Raw genomic sequence first — 22,792 nt, forward strand, 5'->3', positions numbered from 1 at the left:
CATCATTGAGAGGCAGTAATTGAAAGACATGGAGATGAGGAATAGAAGGCTGTGGAAGAAGTTGTCATTTGTCAAGATGGGAACAAAGTTGCTGAAGGATTTACGAGATAGTAGAGAGAAAACGGAAGCTGGTAATTGCACGGCTTCTGGCCCCATGATATTATCTCTTCCTGACATGCCCACATCCATTGCTACATGCAGAGGAACATGAGCATGAAGCAGTTTCAGTGCCTTTATGTCATTTTCCTTTAACTACCAATACATTTCTTAGTGTGTCTTACTGATGACGGATGCAAGATGACAAGGATGAATAAGGAAAAGGAAAGAAGGCACATTACAAAGCGTTTCTCCTGATTATGCTTATATGTTCCCCTAAAATGGGGCATTTTGCCACACTTCAACTCTGACAGACTTTGTTTCAACAGTAAACTTAGACTTAAAACCTCATGAACCGCAACAGGGCAAGTGTTATATTAATTGCACTAATACCTCCTCTCTATGTGTCTTTGTCTCTCTCCCTCAGGCTCAGTGTCTCTCAGTGTGTTCCTGGTGTCTGTTGCATCTGTAGTATGTGCCGTTTGGCTGGTAGCTCTATGTGGCGTCTGCACCTGGTGTCAACGTAAACTGGTAAGTTACAGTGCTTATTATATTATACATTACAATATTGACATTTATATAAAATGTTTAGAGAAAGTTATTTCAACTGAGCTGAGGCCCTCTTTGAACCACAACACTTTTGGCAGACTGATCTCATGTATTGGCGTATGTATGACACGCCAAATTGTATGCCGTTTTGGCGTGTTATCAAGACTCATAATCGCATTTTAGCGTGTATATCAACGCAAATCGGCCACCATTGACCTACATTGCGAGTGAATTTCCGCCGTAGCGAGTAGTATAAAGGAACAGAGGCAGGTTGGGGTGGCGGATGGGTAACACACAGGACTTTCACCCAGGAAAGCCGGGTTCGCGTGTGGCGATTTTTCAGCCATTTTTTTATTTTTATTTTTTTTTAAGCCTTCCCCAATGTTTCTTTCTTAAACCCAACCGTTTATTGTTTTCCTAAGCGTGTTTTTGTCACTGTTTTGTTACTAAAGCCTTTCCCTGTGTTCTTTTCCTAAACCCAACCATTTTTTATTTATTTTTTTAACAGGCGTGTGACGTTGTTCTCGCGATAGTACGTCGCGTTCTCGCGATAACACAAGGCAAGGCGCGGTGGTGGGTATGTTTACATCTGCTGTATACAGCGTAGATATACACGTGGATAGCTGAAAATGCGTACAATAACACGCCATTTGGCTTAAGGAAAGTGGCGTGTATGTTTACACAAAGTCATGATGCCATGTTGCTTTTGGGAAGTTTTTGTGACTAGCTTTTGATTGTGATAGTGTACATATGTAATATCTCCAGATGTACAAAAAAAGCCCCTTGGAGGTATAACCTAAACCCAACAGGAAGTCATCCATTTTTAATTGAATGTGCTTTTTTCACCATTTCAAGGGGCTGTACTTAAAGAGGCGCTGTGCAGTTTTTGCTTTTGCTCGCAGGTTTCTCTATAGAGCTCCCCCTACAGCTTCGGAATAGATATTTGGCAGCTCCTATGTTTACTTGTGTCTGACTCCTCACTCGGTCAGTCTACTGTTTCCTCTTTCTCTGTTCCTCCGACAATGCTTTCCTAGCTTTCTGTTTATTTTTAGCCGGCTCAGCCATGATGATGGTGTGAAAAACAAACACTCCCTGAACCAAGATTTTCGAATGTAAAGATATGTTTAGAAAAAAAGGAAAATCCAAGGCACTCTTCTTCAAAATTATTTAAAAAGCCTTTATTTTACTGGCTATTTCATAATAGAAAATTTAAAAGACATAGGGAGAAGCAACCCACGCATAGCGGCACAGACAGCCTTCTTCAAGGTGTGCGAAAGATATGTTGCTTTAAATTGTTATCTTAAAGTGATGGTTCGGAGTAATTTCACCCTAGGGTCCTTTGCACCATGACCTCGAGCCAAACACCCCCCCAGAAGCTTTTTTCACTTGGGTCGAACATTGGGAGAGTTAGCGTAGATTAGCGTTATCAGCTGAATAGCTTAGCGCAGTGGCTAATGGATCCAGTGATGTATCTCGTAAATGACCCCACTAATAATGCCCGAAATGATACCAAACTTCTACACTAGTACAAAAAAAAATATTTATTAATTTAACTTTTTTTTAAAGTAAGTGCTGTAGTATAACTAGCAGGAGACAAGTTATAATTGAGGTAAGTTTGGAGACATTACCTTATTTAATCATTAAATTAATAAATATTTTTGTTGCATCTCTTTTCGGTGTTGTAATTTGTAGACGGCCCTAAGCACTCTTACTGCCCGTTAGGTAGCAGCAGCAGCAACAACAACAGCAGAGATGAGAAGCCAACAGGCAAGTGTTATTTACATACACTTCTGGTGTACTTACAAACTTTCCAATCCATTGTTTTATGAGTGCATAACCTATTTGTACTAGTGTAGAAGTTTGGTATCATTTCGGGCATTATTAGTGGGGTCATTTACGAGATACATCACTGGATCCATTAGCCCCTGCGCTAAGCTATTCAGCTGATAACGCTAACTCGTCCAATATTCAACCCAGGTGAAAAAAGCTTCTGGGGGGGGTGTTTGGCTCGAGGTCATGGTCATGGCAAAGGACCCTAGGGTGAAATTACTCCGAACCATCACTTTAACGTTTTAGACTGTTGATCAGAAAAAAAACAAGACATTTAAAGATGTCACATTGGGCTTCAGAAAATTGTAATAGGCATTTTTACAATTTTCTAAAAAAGGCCATATAATTATCCGAAAGATAAATAGAATAATAAAGAAATTAACCATCAGATAAATTGATAGTAAAAATAATTCCATCCTATTCCAAAATGCTACTTTGTGATTCCTTACTAAAATTTAAACTTGTTCTTCTACAAAACGTAATTTTCATTTAACAAAAGAATCTAATCTCTAAACTTCATATAAACAGAACTTTGCCCAAATAAAATATTGTCTAAAATTAGAAAAATCTGTGATTGAAATCAGTATCTGTTTCATCAAAGAATAATTAAATATTCACTGTTAGGTTTTGGTACTTTAAAAGTTTTGATGCTCAGTGCCACAGGCAGTCTGCAGTCGGTACCAACAGTATTGAGGTTCAATACCGAGGTCTATGACTGAGGGCAAATGGCTCTAATGAAGACACGTCCTCCACAACATTTTGTAAAGTCTGCCATGTTCCCGAACAGTCCTATGCCATTGAAGATGTACTGCAGTTGTGTGGACAGTCAGGTTTTTCTGACTGTGACCTTGAATTGAATGTAGTGATTTCCTGCTATGTGTTGTTGTTGAATAGTTTTTTGCTTTCTGTGCTCCGTGGCACAGGAGCCAGAGAGAGGATGTATGTTTGGCCATGACAGCAAACACGATCAAAAACCTTAGTGCTCTCTGTGAACATGGCTTTGTGCGCTCTGAGCTTTGTGCATCATGGCTGCTTGCCTTCAGCCTCCAGCGCCTTGCTAATGATTCATATGCTAATGAGCATCACTCTGAGCTATTGGCTGCTGCTGGAGCAACTGTAATTCCTCCTATACATTTTGATCTGCTGGCATTTCCTACTCTCTCTGTCTGTCCTGCTTTCCTCCCCTCCCCCTCCTCGCCCCCAGAGATAACTGGGCTATTCAGAAGAAAAAAGTGCTAAGCTAAATTTCCATAATTTTGTAGTGTAAAAATTATGATTGCCTACTAGACTTATAAAGTATGTTAAGTGCTCCTTAAATCTTGCTATCATTCCTTTGGAGTACCAAAACCCACTGAACCTGACAAACCCATTTCTTATCTTTGTTTACTCTCATGTTATCTATGTCTCTGTCTTAGTTTTTTGTGTCACCCTCCTTCTTCTTTCATACCGAATAGTCTGGTTTGTATTCGTCCTTTTGTCACTTTATCTCCATGTCCTTGTCAGAATGTTACTGATTTCTTTTACTAGGATTGTCTTGTCCTTCTCTTGTCTCCGCTGCCACTGTAGGTTCCCTTTCATAGTCCTTGTCTCTTTCTTACATATTATCTTTTGTTTGTTATGCCTCCGCCCAGGCGACAGCCGTGGCCATTGGCATTATGTTTTTGGGTTGGCCGTCTTTTGGTCTGTCCCATTCCTGTGAACGTGATATCTCAGGAACGCCTGGAGGGATTTTTAAGTGTTAATATTAAGGTCACTGTGACCTCACATAACACATTTATGGACATAACTCAAGAATGTACAACCTATTGATAATGCTATTGCTTATGATAACATTTTACTCAAATGTCTAATAGGATAAAATGATCTCTCTTGTCAAATGCAAAGATAGCAGATTTATGTATTTGTGACACATTCCCATCCTACATCCTTTCGCTAACCTTAACCGAAGTGATTTTGTTGCCTAAATGTTTCTACTGAACAGAATCAGCGCAGCAATTACATTTTGTACAAAAAGTAATTTGGAAAAAAAAATTGTAGTATATAAACAACATAATTTCTAAGAGACGTGGTTGATAAATTCAGGTTTTGTGTGTTTGTTCACCTATCCATCTGAGACATCAATATGAATGGTACATTTCTGGCCATAAAAGGAAAAAGATTCATATGAAAGCATTTCCTCCAGGAGAGATGAAGCTGTCTGGAACTGGTCGCATGCCATTGGTTGTTTTATGGGAGTGGAAGTGGGAGGAGGAGGTAAGGGAGAGGCAGAGGCAGAGGCAGAAACAGCCACAGAGGCATACAGGCAGGCAGGCAGGAAGGAAGAGAGGGTGATGCTGGTCGGTGTTCAACATCCAGGTGTGTGACAAACCTGATGACAGCAGGACTTTGTAAAATACTCCAGAGGGAAGCAGGACCCCCTCAGACCCTCTCACCTCTCTTCTCCAGTACATCTACTGTGGTATTTTTAAGTTCCTCTGAACAGCTATGGTGCCTTCATTATACTGGAGTCTGTTTCAAACCTCCTCTATCCTGTCCTTCTGTGTTTCTCACTTGCCCCTCTACTCTGTACTCCTGTTTCTCCCTATCCCCTCGATCTTCCCTTCTGTTTCTCACATCCACCCATACTCTCTCAACATTGTACCTTCTCCACCCTCTCCTCTCCTGCCTCCTCAAGATTTTATGATTCTGTTTAATGATAGATGAGCTGCACTTGATAGCAAATTCTTTACTGCTAGAAATCTATCCTTCTCTGAGTCCCTGAATCTAATATTATTTTGTCCTATGTGTATGTACTTTCCATTATGTGTGTGTGTGTGTGTGTGTGTGTGTGTGTGTGTGTGTGTGTGTGTGTGTGTGTGTGTGTGTGTGTGTGTGTGTGTGTGTGTGTGTGTTTACAGTGTAGTGGCTGAATGTAGGTACAGATCAAGTCAGGCCCCAATGCTTGGCTCGCTATTGAAAATGTTTGTGTTTGAGCTGGACACATGCAATGCAACAAGATAAATAATAGAGTGTATTGTGGATGCATTAGTGAGAGATACAGTAGAATACATAAAGAGGCCACCTGTCTGCAGGTTTCTGAAAACTGCATTCAGATACACATTTAACTCTCTGCTGTGTCTGAAAGCGTTCAGCCTGCTTAAAATCCTTTATTGAGTACAAGTACAGCATTCATCGTCAAGTTTACAATTGAGCAACAAATCCTTTATTAAAAAGTCTGATAAGAAAGTCAGACACGTAAAAAATAAACATCAGCAATAAACATTTGTTTTTCCTTTTTTAAGAATGTGATATTTTTAAAGTATAATGACATTGCAGGTACACTTATTCATATAAGGTGTCATAATATCATTTTTTATGAGCAAATTCTGAATGCAGCTACAGGCACTCCTCTGTGACTCTTCTTACTATCATAAATAATTGAAGGAACACAAATCCATTCAGCAAATCATGATGTCAGACTGTCCTCTTTTCAAGACTTTAGGTTGTCTCCCACATGGCTGCATAGGTTAGCACCGTCCTTTACAACATCAGGGTCATGGTTTGAACCCACTGACTGCTCAGCTCGGGCTATTAGATCAGTATATTTTCCCTGTATGTGTATTCATTTCTCCAGTTTCTTCCAGCAGTTCTAAGACATGCAGGTCAGGTGAACTGAAAACTAAAAATAGCCTGTATATGTGAATATTAAAAAGTTTAGCATGTGACGTGAAACAGATGTACTGTAGAAGATGGGACTGCACACTTGGGTTTTGAATCTCTAAGCACCTCTCAATTCAATTCAATGGGCTACGATGCGATTATAAAACAATTATCGATGCATCTCGATGCAACAAAATGTTTGATTTCTATACATGATTTATTTATATTTTATTATTTTTTACTGTGTGACTACTTGCTACTTTTAAAACATTGCATAATTATCCATAATTCAAATTACAAATTAATCTACTTCCATTATATTTTATTAATACAATACTTGTATTGGAAATGGATGAGATGTGTCAACTGGAAGGTTAAATTTGCCAACATATATCCCAGGATTGCAAAGAACCAACAAGAAAAGAAACAAAAGTGTGCTTGACAACTTGCATACAGTTTGGCTCTTGTCCAGGTCCCTTTTTCCTTCAACTTTTATAGAAGCTTCCATGACCTAGCTTTTAAGCCAGGGGGTGCCAGTCGGATTGTATCCATCTGCAGTTGTTCACGCTCAGCCATCCTCACCAAAACTCAAGTATCTTAGCTTAGAATGTAAACACGACGCTAGGGCTGGGTACCAAAGTCAATACGTATTAGGCACCGACCGAATTACCTCTAAAGTATCGAGTATCGAAAAATGCCTCGTCATACAATACCTAAAGGAGTAAATATCATCAGCGTCAGTGAGCCAATCAGCATGCAGCATGCTTCTACCAAGATCTAATAATGCTAGTGATTGTGTCATAGAAACATGCAGGAAAAACTCCACGATACACAGAGAGACCGGCTCACGTAGTAGGAGCAGGAAAATAAATAAAAAGATTTTGCCATAATTTCTTGTTGTTAAAATGGATTTTATAAAATTGGTATTGAAAAAAGTATCGTTCCGGAACCGGTATCGAAGTCACGGTATTGATATTGGTACCGGTATAGAATATTTTTTAACGATACCCAGCACTACATGACGCACATGTTTACGTCCATTACGTATCACCATCAAATTGGTTCAGCTGTAAGAAACGTATAGCTCGGTCTTAGAAATTTTAAATTGACTTAAAAGAAGATTGTTAGATTGCCTGATTTTCAATGGCAGGTCATTCACACACAACTGAGCCTGAACAGAAACGTCCTAGTCCCCTTTGGTTTTAGGGTTTGACCGCGAAGTGGCAAGGAATGAATCTTTTTTAATCTTCCCCCACCCATAATGTCTACAGTACTTAGTGCTCCTGATGCAAGGGCTAAACCCTCTAAACTGCAAGAAAATCATGAGAGGTATCAGGATGTGAACGTTACATTGTTTTGTGAAAAAAAGGGGGATTGTTAAAGTGACTCAACTATTAAATGGCCACCTGTGACTTGTACACACCAGCATGCTGATACCAGACAGCAGAATAGAAACCATTTATTAAACTACAAATAAAAGACACATTTCCTTCTTATTCTTCTTATAGTCACATTTAATTTTTAGAAATAAAATGGCGGATTGCACCACTTATTTAGCATCATTATGCCTTCTACTGTTCTCTTCTTTTGAGCTGTTTGCAAGGGGTTATTTGTAGCAAACGCCGCAGTCTGTTACTGAAAAATCTCAGTTTTGAGGCAGAGGGAAGGAGTTAGATCGACACTTCAAAGAGTGAAGTTATTAATTAGTATACCACTATTGATGGTTCTTGTGCCTTCAAAAGCACCAGGGTTGAGAGTGTAGGAGGGAAACAGGACATACCTTCATCACTAAACAGCTCCTGAAAAAGTCCTTGAATTCTAACTTTAAATCTTTTTTATTTATTTTTTTCTGGCACACTATGATTTTTCTTTATAACTAATGTGGATGAGCCAAATGCGAAGTACTGCATATTTTGTCAAAATAGGCCATATGTGATTAAAACTCAGTCAAGTTGATGATGATAATTATCTACAGCAACAGATGGTAATGTAGCTGAGATCTCCAAATGGGATCAAGTCCAAAATGTTGTTTCCTTAAATATGGATAAAAGAAGAGAGGTATTTTCTATTCATTGGACATTTTATGGCATGTTTCATGTCCATGTTGTGAGGCTACAATGAAAAAACATTATGTAAGAGTAGACGGTCTGTGTGACTCAGCTGGAGAGAGCTCAGTGTTATCACCCTCAAGAGTTCAATGAATATAAAGTTCAATAAAATGTAAAGCTCAATAACTGTAACTAGTTTAAATTGCTCTGCTGAAAGCTTGATCCATTAAGTATTAAAAATGTGCAGAAAGTAAGTAAAGTAAGCTGTATAACATATTACAATAGAAATGTCGATCATTATCCAAATGATCCTATTTAACCATTGCGATGGAAAGGCTTCTGAATGTCCAGTTTTAATAAATGTTTAGTTTTACATGTCTTCCAGTTTTAAATTATTATGTGTATACAAATGTCTGTGTAGATATGTATCACAGTATCTTAATGTGTCTGAATTCATTCAGTGCATTGTATAGTAAGCATGTAAATTTTCTTTTGTTTGTGTCTGAAGATATGTCCATGCATGTGAGAGTGTGTTTTTGCATCTCATTGTAGTGAAGTGGTCCCTCGGCATGTTTTGATCCTTAGAAGCAGGCTGTAGTCCTGGCATCAAACCAATTTCTGCTCTTCCCTCATTTATCATATTTTACAACATGTTTCGGACTTGATGCTATTCTAAAGCCCCTGTAATGTGCACGCAAATGCTTTTGGAAACAACGATCAAAACATGGCTTTAAGATCCGTCTCTGTCTCCCTCTTGTCTCTTTGCAGGGAAAGAGGAATAAGCCTGGGATGGAGGCTGCCAGCTCTCCAGATTCTGTGAGAGGTCGAGGGGAAAATAAAGCCATCAAGTAGGTGTCAGGGAGGGTTTGGATGAAGGCATATGGAAATGATCTATGATGTGGGATAGTATCGCATTTTAACAACCGTTTCTGATGGGAAAGCTAATTTTGTATAGGGCTCCCCCTTACACAGTCTGAAATGTCCACCATGAAATGATGCCCTCAAGACAGTGTTATATTGGTATATTTCTCATTTATCAAAGAGGTTGAAATATTCAGTCTCTTAAAAACACCGTGGAGGGAAGTTATTTGTAGAGTTGGGAGTAACACGTTACAAAAGTAACGCAATTACAGTAATGTATTGCTGTAACGCAGTGATATAACGCAATATTATACCTGTTACAATCTCAGTAACACGTGTTACAACACATTTTAACCCGGGAAAAAAAAACTCTGTGAGTAAAAGAGTAACATTATTTCCTGTTGCTGGAATTAAATGGTTGAGATGACTTGCAGAGACTGATTCTACATTTGCGAGATGGACATACTCCCATTATTTTTCATGAGTTATTACGCTGCGTTGAAGCAAGGTGCTGTCCCGTCACTGTTCCTGTGGTCAGAGCCAGAACCAGAGCCGGTATGGACAATCTCTGTGTCCCAACATGTAACGCTACGTCAGCGCGGATACCGGTGTATCCGAGCAACTGACAGATATAAACATGTTGGGAATTAACGTTTAGGCTTGATACACGTAAATATAAGCATTACATTTTATCCGTGGTGCAAAGCAACTATTCTGTTGGCTACTTTAATACGGTACTTGTAATTGAGTATTTCCATTTTTGTCCTACTTTATACTTTAGATTAATAATACAAAATATTATGAATAAATATATTATGATGTATTAAATTGGAAAATGATGAGACTTGTCACCAATGGTGAAGTTCAAAAGCTACCCGCCAAGTCATACTTCTGCGGTTGTTTTAGTGAAAGTAACTCAAAAGTAAAACAAAAGTAGTGTAAAGCATTACAATTCAGAGACAGTAATTTTGTAATATAACTTATTACTCTTAGATGACATAAACTTGTAATCTATAATGTATTACATTTTAGAGGTAGCTTGCCCAACACTGGTTACTTGTATATTTTGTTTGTACAAAGTTTGAGTTACAGATAAATAAGATTTACCTCCAAATGACTTTTCTTTTAATCAGTTTGGAACACTGACAAACAGAGAAATGTAAATCTCACGTTGTTACACAACACTAAAACAGTGTTATCCACAACTTAAAATTGAAAACAGTAATTTCAAGAAATTGTTAAATTCAGAATTTTGACAACTGAACTGTGCATAGCTGTAGTTATTTTATTTTGGATTGTAATATAAACATTGGGAACTAATTTGGGAATTTATGTTATTATTAATTAAACATTAGGGGCCCTATGTTAACGAGTGAAGCGTGACGCGCCTGGCGCAGGTGCGTTTAGGGAGTGTACAAATCCACTTTTGCTAGATTAACGGCGGAAAAAAGGGTCCGTGTGCCAGGCGAATGGTTCCAAAGTTACTTAGTGTCTTAATTAATCATAGGTGTGTTTTGGGCGTAACATGCAATAAACCAATCAGTAGTGTCCCCTTTAAAAGCCAGGCGCGCTTGTACCTTGCCGTATGTCTATTATGATGGCGGATTTGCTAAGCAGGAAAGAGAGATTTTCAGGAGAAGAAACTGATCTGCTCGTGCGTGAAGTGAAAGCGTGCGAGCAGATCATATCATAATACTATTTCACATTGTAATATTTTTATTTGTAATCTTTTGCATGTTTGTGTGCTGCTGCGCATCCCTGTGTGTGCACAAGCATAGTGTGTGCGCTGAGCACGAGTCTAGGTGCATTTTACTAATGCGCTGTTAAAATAACAATGAAATGCTGCGCTATTGACTTTAGACCAGGTTTTTGTTGATGAGATAGCAATTCGGCAAGAATGCACCTGAACACACCTCCCTGTAAGACCAGCATGCCCATGGGCGCAGGTGCATTTGCTATTTAAACGTTGTGGGCGCTGGACGGGAAACTGACAACTGCGTCGGTCTAGCAAAGACACTTGGGTTGGGGTTTGCGCTGCGCCGGGTGCAAGATAGGGCCCTAGAGGTGCTAAAGCGTGGGCATTGAATGACCCGGCTAACAATTTATATCACTAATTTATTACTATTTTACTTCCAAAACTTTCCCAAATCTAATTCCCCCAGTTTATATCCAATGTGTATTTTTTCAATAACCTGTTATTTGTGTTGTATACTGCCTCTTCTACCTCCTCTGTGTTATTGGTTTCCTCATCTCTGACAGTGATAAAAGTGCACGTCACTCCTTGATTCTCCATTATGGGTGTTTTTAAAATGCACCAATATTTCATGCTATCAGGTTTTTGGACATGATAATTACAACAGACTTATCTTAAACCTTTCTATTTAACCTGTGGAATTGTGTGATGAATATGTTGGACTCACAGTATATCGTATGAACAAATATATTCAGTATCTATGTTTAAAGAACTGCGCCCTTTTTAGAATATAACTTTATAGGCATTGACAGTTTTCCTATTTATTAACACTCTCCCTGACCTTTTAGATTCATGAGACAGTATTCTAACTTTGCTCTTTTTTTCCCTCAACACTTCTCTCATCAGTCATGTTGTTCTTCCTCATAAATGTCTTTGACTGCTTGGTGGTCTTACCTGTCTTACCTCTCTCCCTCTCTCTCTAGCCACAATGATTTGGACAGAGACTTTTGGAATAACAATGACAGCAGCAACGTGCAACAGAGATGGAGCTCCTACCCGCCGAAGGAGTTCCTCTTAAACATGTCTCCCTATGCTCCCTACGGAGACCCTCGCCTCACGCCCAAGTGAGTCTCAGTCATGGCTGGTAAGGGACCCCTCAATCTGGGCAGGGCTGTAATGAACAGGGGCTTGTGTGCACCTTGGAAAACTCCCACAAAGCTGTATGACTAGTTGACATAATAAAAATTGGGCATTATATTATCACAGTAAAGATATGTTTTGCACACTAAATTAAAAATTAAATAAAGTTGAGTGCTGCTATTTGTTATATTTGTTATTTGTTAAGTATCTGACAAATAAAAAAATATCAAAGTAAATAGCCTATATATATATATATATATATATATATATATATATATATATATATATATATATATATATATCAAAGACAGAGGTTAATCAATATATCACTCTAAGCAGTGAAAGGTCACATTTAATAGGCAGAAAGCCTCATTTTGTAACGCTGTCTGGCCACATGTCTTTTAACAGAAGTCTCCACTCATCCCTGGTAATCCTCATGTTTTTGCTTTCAGGCATGCGAGGGGGTGTTTGGTATGCACTGCTGGCCATGCAGCACCTGATAGAGATGTGCAGCACCATCCCTCAATATTGCTGTGATTCGTAGGACTGCCCAAACATTGACAGAAATTACGACCTTTTTCCAAATGATCGCTTTTAGAACGAAAGACAGTGTTTCTGTCTGCCAACAGCCGTACGTAATTAATGGATCCTATCTGAAAAAAGAAAACAGGCTTTGAACCATAAATGTTTATGAGATAGAGGATTACAGAGAGAATCTAATTTATGTTGGAGCCCCTCCTTTTGGTTGTTACAGTCAAAACTCAACATCAAATATTGGAAATACCATTTTAGTTTAATTTGGCACAGGGTGTACAAGTGAAAGGTTTGATAGCCCCATTCTCTACAGCCCTGCTAGCCTCATCAGACCCTCTTTACCTCTCACCTGCAGCCCATGGAGTGTTACCATGGAGACGGACAACCCTCAGAGAGCAGATATCACTGTTTCCCCTTTTATACAACCCAGCCTCTCCACCCAATGTATTTAAATCTGCTTCTCAGGATACTGTAGCAGACTTGAATTTAACTTATACTTACCTAAGCCATTAGCGTTTCCACAGAGGGTTGACTGTTGTTGATTTTTAAATGTTTCTTCATCTTTGAATGGGTTAAAGAAATAAGTATGCTTATTTGCTCTCTGGTAGAGAGTTAGATGAGAAGATCAACACTTCTTTCTGTTTCTCACTCTGTTTTGTTAAATATAAGGTAGGCTATATAGCTAGCTTAGCATAAAGACTGGAGACAGGGAAACGGCTAGCCTGGCAACGAAATCCAGCTACCAGCCCCTCTAAAGCCCACTGATTAACACGTTATATCTGGTTTCTTTAATCTATACAAAACCAAAGTGTAAAATGACATTTGCTGTTTTATGGCGCGTTTACACCGCTCACGTTTTTTATGATGTGATTACATACAAAGTCAATGCAAAGCCAATGAGGCGAAGAAGCAAAATTTGCTTATTCGTGTGAGTTGAAATATTTCAACTCGAGTGAGAAATTCATGTGATGCTGTGTCACGAAAATTAGTGTTTAGATGCTCCTAGTATCCTGACGTTGTTGAATCAGAAATGGAGGAAAAAATTATAGCTGTCTGTGGGCGCCCAGAGACATTAAAATATAAAGCGTGGACGTTGGACTACTTGGTAAAATCTGAAATTATCTGTTGTTGTGTAGATGGAGCAGCTACAATGTAAGCATATCCCTGATAAATCCGAATTCAGAAAACAAGCATTTTAAAAGACGTTAGCTTGTCTTCTTTCAGACAGACCTGACAAAGTATAAATTTAGACTTTTTACAAATAGGCATCATAATGTAGTGCTTTCCGCTCAGTTTTTATCCGTTTATTGCAATAAAAAAAAGAAGCAAAATCGGCACCTCAAGTAGTGCAGTTTACTTCCTGGAGAAGGCAGTGAAAATCTCCATGCTTTTTGGTCCTCCAGATAATTCATCCATGCACAATGCGGTTTGATTTTTCAACATATCTGGGACTTCCACAACAGGTACAAAGCAGCAATAGTGGTTATCTCGTTCTCAATGCGTGTAATAATAGTAGAAATAGTCCGGCACATAACCGACCCTGTAAAATGGTTAATATTTGTTGGTAGTAAGAGGTATCGGTAGACAGATATTTTTTACCTTTTGAAGTTTCCTTATGATTCCAGCCTAGCTAAGCTAACTGGCAGCTGGCTGTAGCTTCACATTTAACAGGTATGAGATTGGTATGTAATCTGCATCTAACTCTCCACAAGAAAGCTAATAAGTGTATTTCTCAAAGTGTTCAACTGTTTCTTTAATGGGGTCATTTCTGTTCTACTTTTTTCACAGTTGTGTTGTTTTTTTGTGAGTGTCAATTTGTGTTTGTGTGTGTGTGTGTGTGTGTGTGTGTGTGTGTGTGTGTGTGTGTGTGTGTGTGTGTGTGTGTGTGTGTGTGTGTGTGTGTGTGTGTGTGTGTGTGTGTGTGTGTGTGCATGTGTGTTTTTACTCCTCTCACCTCTTCCTCCACTCGCTCAGTGTTTTCTGCTTATTTGTTGTCACTACTCCCACTATCACTCATAGTACTGTTAAGTGCTTTATGGCTGCCTGATAGTCCTCCTGAGTCTGGTCTACTGAGCCCTATTCCAAAAATAATTAAGTGATTGGATGGTAAAGCGTCTGTTATATATTAACCTTCATTCCATCATTCAGATGCATATCACACGTCTCTGAGGCATTAAGTGAACCTGTTCATTCTTATCCTCTCTCATTACAACTCAGTGTGACTCTTTCAAAACCCCAGGCTGAAAAATTACTCTGTATATGTGCAGTGATGTTGAAACTATTGTAAAATCAGTGAGCAGCAGTGACTGTTGTGATTGCTTTGCATTTGGTTATTGAGATAATTATCTATATTTGACTGGCATTTAATCGACTGATGATAGTGGCATTTTTGAGATATGTGAGTCAACTATTTCTTACTCCTTACTGTCAATACTGTCGATAATGATGCCTTTAGGCAGGTTTGTTTGTTTATCAACTTTCAAACTCAGAGGCAATTCAAAGTGCATACAAAAGATGAAAAACAAATGCATTACACCATGTATTAGGGAAAATACTATAATCATACGCACAGGAGAGTTTTTAGACGAACAGTAGCCCAGGTTGTCAGAAAATATCTCATTGTTCAGTGAGAAATCATGAATTTTACCATCAGCCTACACTTAATATCTAAATGTTGTTGAAGACATTGTCCTGGTGTGCAGCTGTGTGTGTCATGTGGTTTGTCCTCACTGAAAGGTCCCTTACTGAAGTCGACGTTCTGTCTGTACTCTTCTCTGTGACGTCTTAAGTCAAAGTCAGCTGGGGTGGGTTAGGTGGCACAATATTAGCATGCTAAAGTTTCACACAAACTCATTAGATCAAAGTGCTTTTATTTTCATCGTTAGCTGCAGGTGGGTTGCTGTGAGATTCAAGTGACATTAGTGTTCTGTTATCATTACCTGCATCTCAAAATCTTAAGATGCATCTGCATTGTTACTCAGCTATTATGCCCAATTCACAGAGCCAGCAGATTGGTCATTCTTTGTGGAGTGAAATGAGGCCGACCTGCTGCTGCAGCTCCAAACTCCTAAAACTCCTGTGGCCTTTTTCTCACTAGAGATATTTTCAAAAACTGATTTTAGTAAAGTGAGTAGCTGCAATATGAAAGAAATCCCTATAGCCAATGTATTCACTTTGCTAGTTAGTGAATTGGGCATTACAAGTTGTCTTAACTTGCTTTTTGTCTTAACATAAACAAATAAAGTAATCCGTTGGCCATGAGTTCTGTGCAGTTTTGAACAGAACTTTTGTACTATGGAAGATTTGTTTTTGTTCCAGTCGAGTGTCCACAGAAAAACAACAACTGTGTTCTCCAATTTACCCACAGGGTTACAATGGAAATCTCAGCTCAGACCTCTTCACTGTGTTTTTTTACTGGCTGTCTAAGTCACCAGCAGCGGCTGCTCAGGGATGTTGTATGCTGGACACTTGTGGCTGGACTGAGAGCTCACAAAGTGTCTCACTCACCAGTTTGACTAACTTTACTGATGACTCTTTTGCTCTCCGGCTCTGTACGTCTGTCTCTCGTCTGTCCGTCTCTCTCTCTCCTTTGTATCCTGGTCCTTTTTTTCTGTCTGTCGGTGTTTCTTTGTCTCTGATCCACCCCACTGTTCCTCCCAGTGGGGCCGTGGATAAGGGTGGGCAGTGTGGTGCTGGACCCTCATCGGGGGCCAGTGACAGCGGGGGTGGTTCTTGCTCTGGGGCAGGGCCCAGTCGCAGTGACAGCATTCGAAGCATGGTGACGGGGGGCAGCAAGGCCGGTCGCTGGCAGAAGGTCCAGAGCCACATGCATGCCGGAGGCCTACGGTTTGGCAAGTGAGTGGCGCATGGTGACAGGGGTCACGCATGAGGGGCAACAGGGGGCACAACAACAGCATGGTGTGGATATCAAGAAAGAGTGTGAGTTTGTAAAAACATAGTGAATGGCATTGTTGCATGTACACTCGAAGATGGACGTCAACAGAAGCTGTTTTTTACACCATGCAGATGAAGAGACTGTAAAGATGGGCTGGAAGAGAAGCCAGCTGCTTCAGTCTTAGACAAAGTGAATCCACACAGTCATGCTATTCCTCTGCAGCCTCCAATTTCCTAAAGGCTGTGACAGTTTCGAGGATTTCAAAAAGATGCTAACTGAAAATCTTCAAAGATGGTGTGCTTGTTCTTCTGAAGTAACAGCTTTTTAAATTCAGAGTGGGTTGCAAAAACAGCAGTAGAGCAATTTTATTAGGCCAGTGATACAAAGAAACCCTTTCCTAAAACATGGTTCAATGCTTCATTTTAACCAAGGTTCACTGTGTATCAACCTCTGCAAATAGCTCAGAAGGTGTGTTTTTGCAATTATGTTTGTACACCAGCCAATCAACCAACAGATATTCAACATGATCAGCTAATAGTGTAAACAACAACGATTGATAATTGAGTTGCGAAGTTAGAGGAGGCTATTTGCCCTTGTTCTTGAAGTATAAGTCCCATTCATTTTTCCCATTGACAATTCTATGACTCGCAGTTAGAGCACTTCTACGGCTTAGATCAGCATGAAACTCTCCCGGTTAAATCATCAGTACAGAAGATTGACTGTGATTTTTTTTTTTAAATCTGGTTATTCGATAAAAAGTCTAAGCGATAAGCCTGTGTACATAAAGACTTTGAGGTAGACATTAACTAGGATTTAGACCTGTTTGCCAAAATTACGGGCAAAGCATGATTTCTCAGAACGAAGTAACCATAACATTAACCTATAGGATTGTTACATTACCCAGGAGTGCCCTGTGTTTCTATATTCAGGATCATTGAGGATATCATTTTAAGGAAAATTATGAAATGGGAATACAGAATGGGCGAAAAAACACAGCAACAACTCGTCCCACTTCTCAATTATATAAACATAAAAATTAAGATTAAGTTTTTACTATATTTTACTATATTGCAGGTAGGTTAAAGCCTAATAAGGTTACATTTTTTCTAATTAAAAACAACAACAAAAAAATCCAAACCCCCGAAACTGTTACTATTTTTATGTAAAACAAAACAACTTTTACTTTATTTAAAACAGTGTGATTACTAATGAGTAATTGTTGTTCCAGTAGTTACACCACCTTACCAGTAGGGCTGCACAATATGACCTAAAAACAAACAGATTAATTGCACATTTTACCTCTAACAATAAATGAACGATAATTAAAACAATTTTGTGATTAGACGACGGGTGGGCACTGCATATAAAAAAAAAAAAATTAAATTACGTTTTAAAAAACGTCTTTTGCATGATAAAAATGTAAATAGACTACCGGTATACAATCTATTTCTTAACTGCTAATTAACTTGTTAGTCCTACCTTTGAACCAGCAAGTTGCGTTTGACACATGAAACCGGCGAGTTAAATCGGCCATCTGAGAGTATACCAGGCAGACACACGGCTGACAACCTGCAGGTGGAAGTGCTGGAGGCAGGCTCGGATATACACACTGCAGGCCGCTGTGGACTTGTGTCGGTCCTGCAAGTGGTTTCAGGAAAGTGGCTGAATGTATCTGACAATGCACAGAACATCAACACCGGTACAAGCCTACAGCTGTCCGGCGTCCGCGGTTAATGATCGGTTAAAATGTTATTTCATTGTGCTTTCTTTTGGAAGGCTGGCTGCCAAAAATCGGCACTTACTAGCTAATTAATTAGCCTGAGCTAGTAAACAGAAGGTAGTGGCTGGTGTCTGGTGTGTGCGCCAGTGTTTGTGTGTGTGTGTGTGTGTGTGTTGGCCCGCCCCCACATTTGGCGACTGCCGAGTGTTAATTTCGGACCCTGCACACGCGTTAGAATGTTTTAAGGAGAAAGCGGGCCTGGCAGAAATAAATTATCGAAATCATCGTCACGGGGAAAATGCGTCTAAAAGCATCAGAATTTTGATGTCGATACATTTTCGATTAATCGTCCAGCCCTACTTACCAGAGCAAAACAGATGATGTAAACAAGGTGCTGAAGACAAAACATTTTAGAGAGAGGAACCCCGGGGATTGTTCTCGTCACTTCCTGATCTCCAGCTGTGTTGAGCATTCAACATATACTAACAAGCAGTGACGAGGCCAGAGCCACACACGTTTGATTGATTTTCACTAAGTTTTAAAGCAACACCAAAGCACTTTTCCTCTTCGGTCCCCCTACAGGTTGGAAGCGGAATTGTCCATTACCGCTGTCGTAATGTCTCATTATGTCTCATTCAATCTACAGATTCGCTACCCGATCTGGCAAACTTGCATAGTGCAGTTATAGCCGAGAGAGGGCTGCAAAGCGAACGCAGAAGTGCCGTTCACCCTGTTACGAGTTGATGAACCACTGAAACGATTTTGGAAACATTATTTTAAGGTATAAACGTCTTTGGTGTTGCTTTAAGTAAAACTCATAATAATACACTCTGGATTTTTAACAACGTCACTATTAGACTTGCACAATTTTTGGACATGAAATTGTATTATTCTTCACTCCTGTCACTCCTCCTTTCAGATCTACCTGTATTTCCATTTCTCCTCTGGAATTGGTTTCTATTTGTGGGCATTTACCTCTCCACCCTCTCTCCCACTCTCTCTCTCTTTCACTCTTCACTGTTGGCTTTTCTTTTCTTTTCTCGCTCTGACTCTGTCTCCTTGTTCTTCACCCTCCTCAATTTTCCTTAATTACAAAATCATTCAAGGTTTATAGTTAGCTTAATTGACTTTCAAGCAAGAAGAAATTTGAAAATAACCCTCTAAGTCAGTAATAGAATACAGCAGATAAAGAGGGCTCATGTTCAGGGAATATGAATGTCTGGTACTGGTGCTTTACAGACAGATGCAGAAGACAATAAAGATACAGCAGCACATGAAAGCACAGGTAGATACAACAATTATGAAAGGATTCTGTGTTTTAGAGCCTTCAAGTTATAAAAAAAAAAAAAGAGTAAATTCTTTGCCAAATTTATTACAGCGAACAGACTGGCAAAATGTATTAGCACATGGACTGGCTCCCAGCTGTCTGGCCTAATGCCATCATGAATCCATCCAGATGTATTGATTTATCATGATGTCAGTTATGATAACATGACCCAGAAATAATGTGCAACACAGAGCTTTCTGTGTGTGCCACTGGATCCTTTCTATTTATCCTTCATATCTACACGTGGCAGTACCATAGCTGCAGTGTTTGGTTTATATGCTCGGATGTCCACCAGTCCAAATGTAACACGTCTTGTGATTGCACCATATGAACAATACATCATGTGGAGAGAAAAGTGATCTTGGAAAAGTTTAAACCAACATAAACAGCACATATACTGTAAAAAAGTCATCGTTGGTAGGTAAACTTTAAAATATATATTACATTGATGCTTTAAGATCTTGAATTTATCAAAACTCAAATAAGTTAACATAAAATGAATGACTTGAAACTAAATATAGCCTTTCAACTTATTTACGAATGAATGAGCATGAAGATGAATAGAGTCAGCTCAAAATGTAAGTGCACGCAGCCATCAATGAAATAAATAATAAAAACCTTTTTTCTTTTACATCTTTCATACAACGTGGCAAAGTGTGAGCAGCCACTGTAAATAGCGCTGGGTATTAGTACTCAATACCTTTTTTAAGGTATCAACTGAAATAACCCAGTAGCGAGTAATATCAAAACTGTTCCAGTCAACAAACAACAACAAACAATCAATCACAAACAGTCTTACAATACCTGCATGTGATCCTTTTTGTAGTTAGATCTCCAAAAAAAAGAAAAAAATAATATTTGTGTAAAAAATCATTTGGATGGGAAGAAGTGGTGGTGGCATTTTACACAACTGAATGCCTTCATTCACATGATGGGCATTGAAGGAACAAAAAAAAAAAGGGATCAAGTGAAGTACTCTATTGGTATCGGTATCACTTTAAGGGTACTGATATTGGTACTGGTATCGTAATTTTTTTAAACAATACCCAGCCCTGGCTGTAAATATTTTCAATTTCCCTTACCACTTCCCAGCAGACTGTCCTGTATCGTTTTATGATCACATAGGTTTATGTAATGGCCATCAGAACTTATTAGTTCAGCTATGTTTCATGTCTTTTCGATGGCTGGCTCTAAATACAACTATACCCATGAGCCTCAGCTGCAGTTGCTTTGGAGAAGAAGCCAGTCAGAGGCACGAATCAGAGCTGTAGCAAATTCAAAACACTTTCTTTGTTGCTTCTGGGTTGCTTCAAAACACTGTGCCAGTGATTTCAAAAATGAAAATGAAAATATTTTAAGCTCCTTGATTGTATATATCTTAACAAAATGCATCTTATGAGTCATAGTGAACTTCTCCAGTCAGGTTTTGTATATACACACATAGCTTGTACCTTTTAACTTTTTAACAAAGAACCCGATATTCTTTGAATGCAGTTGCTCGTCTTTCAACTTGAAGCTTCATCCAAGCCTGGGAAGTGCTCCGACTACCAGTTGCCTAATGTCTGTGCAGAAAATAAACCAGACTTTTACCTCTGAAACTCTAAATGCCCAAAATGTCTCCTCCGGCCTCAAAACTCTGTAACACGTCTGCTCAACAGATAACCAGCAAACAACTTTTATATGTTAATTCACATTTATTCAGGTAAAATATTATGCAAAAGTAAATATACATTCTCATCAAAGCCTTTCCTCTGGAAAGACCTAATAGCGTGCAATATGTGAGTGAGTGTGTGTGAATGAGAGAGCCTGCATGCATGGGTGCATGTATATGAGCTCTGTCTTGTATTTACATGATCCAGCATTGCTCCGCTCCTCAGTGGGCTTGTCTCCTGGCTCTCCAGCAGAGTTAGAGCCGAGTTAATACTATAGAGCGAGCGCTTACACAACTCCAGTCCAGGCAATAAATCCTCCCTCACAGCATTAGCTCCAGACAGAGCTGTTCAGCACAAGCTCGAAGTTTTCAGGCAGGGGAGTAATTGAAGGCTGGATAAGCGGTGAAGCATTATTACATAACTGTAAGAGTAGCAGACCGGTAATTAGAGAGCAGACTTAAAGAACACTGATTGGAGGTGGTGTGGAGTTAGATTGATGTGAGGGCTGAGAGTTGAGAAAAGATGAATGGACAGAGGAGATGGAGAACAGTTGAGCTCAGAAGCACAAAGGTAAAGAGAAGAGTGGAAAGGGAAACCAGAGCAGTAGCAGACAGGACCGTAGAGAGAGACTGGTGGGAGAGAAAGGCAAGAAGGTATAAGTAGGTCAAGGCTAATTAAAGGAAGAGGTAACATACAGAAACAATTTAGCGCTGTAGATGGGGAACAGAGACTCAAGTGATAATGACACTTTCACTTCCACTGCAGAGGTTTGTTTTGACACCAGTTTGGAGAAATATAATTGAATCTTTACACGTTGCATGCCAGTCCATTCACACACTCATACACTGTCATGCAGCAAAACCTTAAAATTCTACACAGTTGTTTTCATACAGATGCAATAGCAATCGAAATCTTTTTGACAACTCTTTTCTTCTTTCTCCCTCTTTCACTGATCTTCTTTGTTGTTTCTTCTCTCTTGATCCCCTCTCCCTTGGATACTCACTGTGAACACTGTGCTGTATCTATATATGTTTTTGCCATTTTTATCTTCTGCTTCTTCCTTTTGATATCAACATGATCACGTTGCTTTTTTTTAATACATAAATACTTTCATCTCTTCTATATCCTTTTTAAAACTACCTGCCCCGTCCTGTATGTCTCATGTTATCTCTAACTTGGATGTCTTCCCTGTTGTATCCATCTCTGTCCTCGGTGCTCCCATGTTTCTGCTCAGTTTCGGGGACGCTTCCCTCTCGTCTGCTTCCACCCTGGAGCACATCCCGTCCTCGGCCGTGGCGCGCCCTCGGCCTCTGGTCCGGCAGCAGAGCCTCCAACAGCCCCTCACTCACCAGCCCCCTCCGGGCCCAAACGACCCCCCAGTCACCTCACAGAGCCTGGGCCAGCTGCACACAGGCCCAGGTGGCGGGGGACACCGCGGGGGCCCGCGCGGGGTCCGGGGGAGTCCGGCTGGAACCTCCCGGCACAGAGGAGCAGGGACAGGTCGATCGAGGTCAAATCCTGGCAGCTGGGATCACATGGTGGAGCAGATCCGCCACAGAGGGCTGGATGTCAAGTCGTTCTTGTAAGTGTCATGAAGTTTTCTACTCTGTAAAATGTTGCTTCGGGAAAGCGTGACAAAAGACATTACCTTTGCAAAAATGTTAAATGTTGTTGAGGCTTTGCCAGAGATACAGATTCAAGTCAACTATGATAACTTTTCAGGGTATAGTTTGTGACGTTGATAGATGTATCAATGTTTACTACATTATGCACATTAATAGCAAGTCAATGTCCACCACCAGTAGGTG

The 22,792-nt window shown here is 39.6% G+C and overlaps 1 protein-coding gene and 1 long non-coding RNA gene across 5 annotated transcripts in view; one reads left to right on the top strand and one right to left on the bottom strand.

Moving 5' to 3' along the window:
- The window catches only part of syt7b (synaptotagmin VIIb), a 100,452-nt gene that overhangs the window by 41,809 nt on the left and 35,851 nt on the right, over positions 1 to 22,792 (top strand). For 2 of the 4 annotated variants that reach the window (XM_039795427.1, XM_039795426.1), the window contains exons 2-6: positions 524 to 627; positions 8,931 to 9,010; positions 11,700 to 11,840; positions 16,051 to 16,245; positions 22,219 to 22,566. In XM_039795427.1, the coding sequence (XP_039651361.1) occupies positions 524 to 627; positions 8,931 to 9,010; positions 11,700 to 11,840; positions 16,051 to 16,245; positions 22,219 to 22,566 (868 nt within the window). Of the gene's footprint in view, positions 1 to 523; positions 628 to 8,930; positions 9,011 to 11,699; positions 11,861 to 16,050; positions 16,246 to 22,218; positions 22,567 to 22,792 lie in introns of those variants that run through there. The other 2 variants (XM_039795428.1, XM_039795430.1) reach the window with 2 other exon arrangements.
- Positions 17,487 to 18,440, bottom strand: LOC120556063. The gene is made up of 3 exons (XR_005638788.1): positions 18,370 to 18,440; positions 17,765 to 17,923; positions 17,487 to 17,552 (listed from the first exon to the last, which is right to left on the bottom strand). It is a non-coding gene; the product is annotated as an uncharacterized LOC120556063 (long non-coding RNA).

This window comes from Perca fluviatilis, chromosome 3, assembly GCF_010015445.1.
Source record: "Perca fluviatilis chromosome 3, GENO_Pfluv_1.0, whole genome shotgun sequence".
Lineage (NCBI taxonomy): Eukaryota > Metazoa > Chordata > Actinopteri > Perciformes > Percidae > Perca > Perca fluviatilis.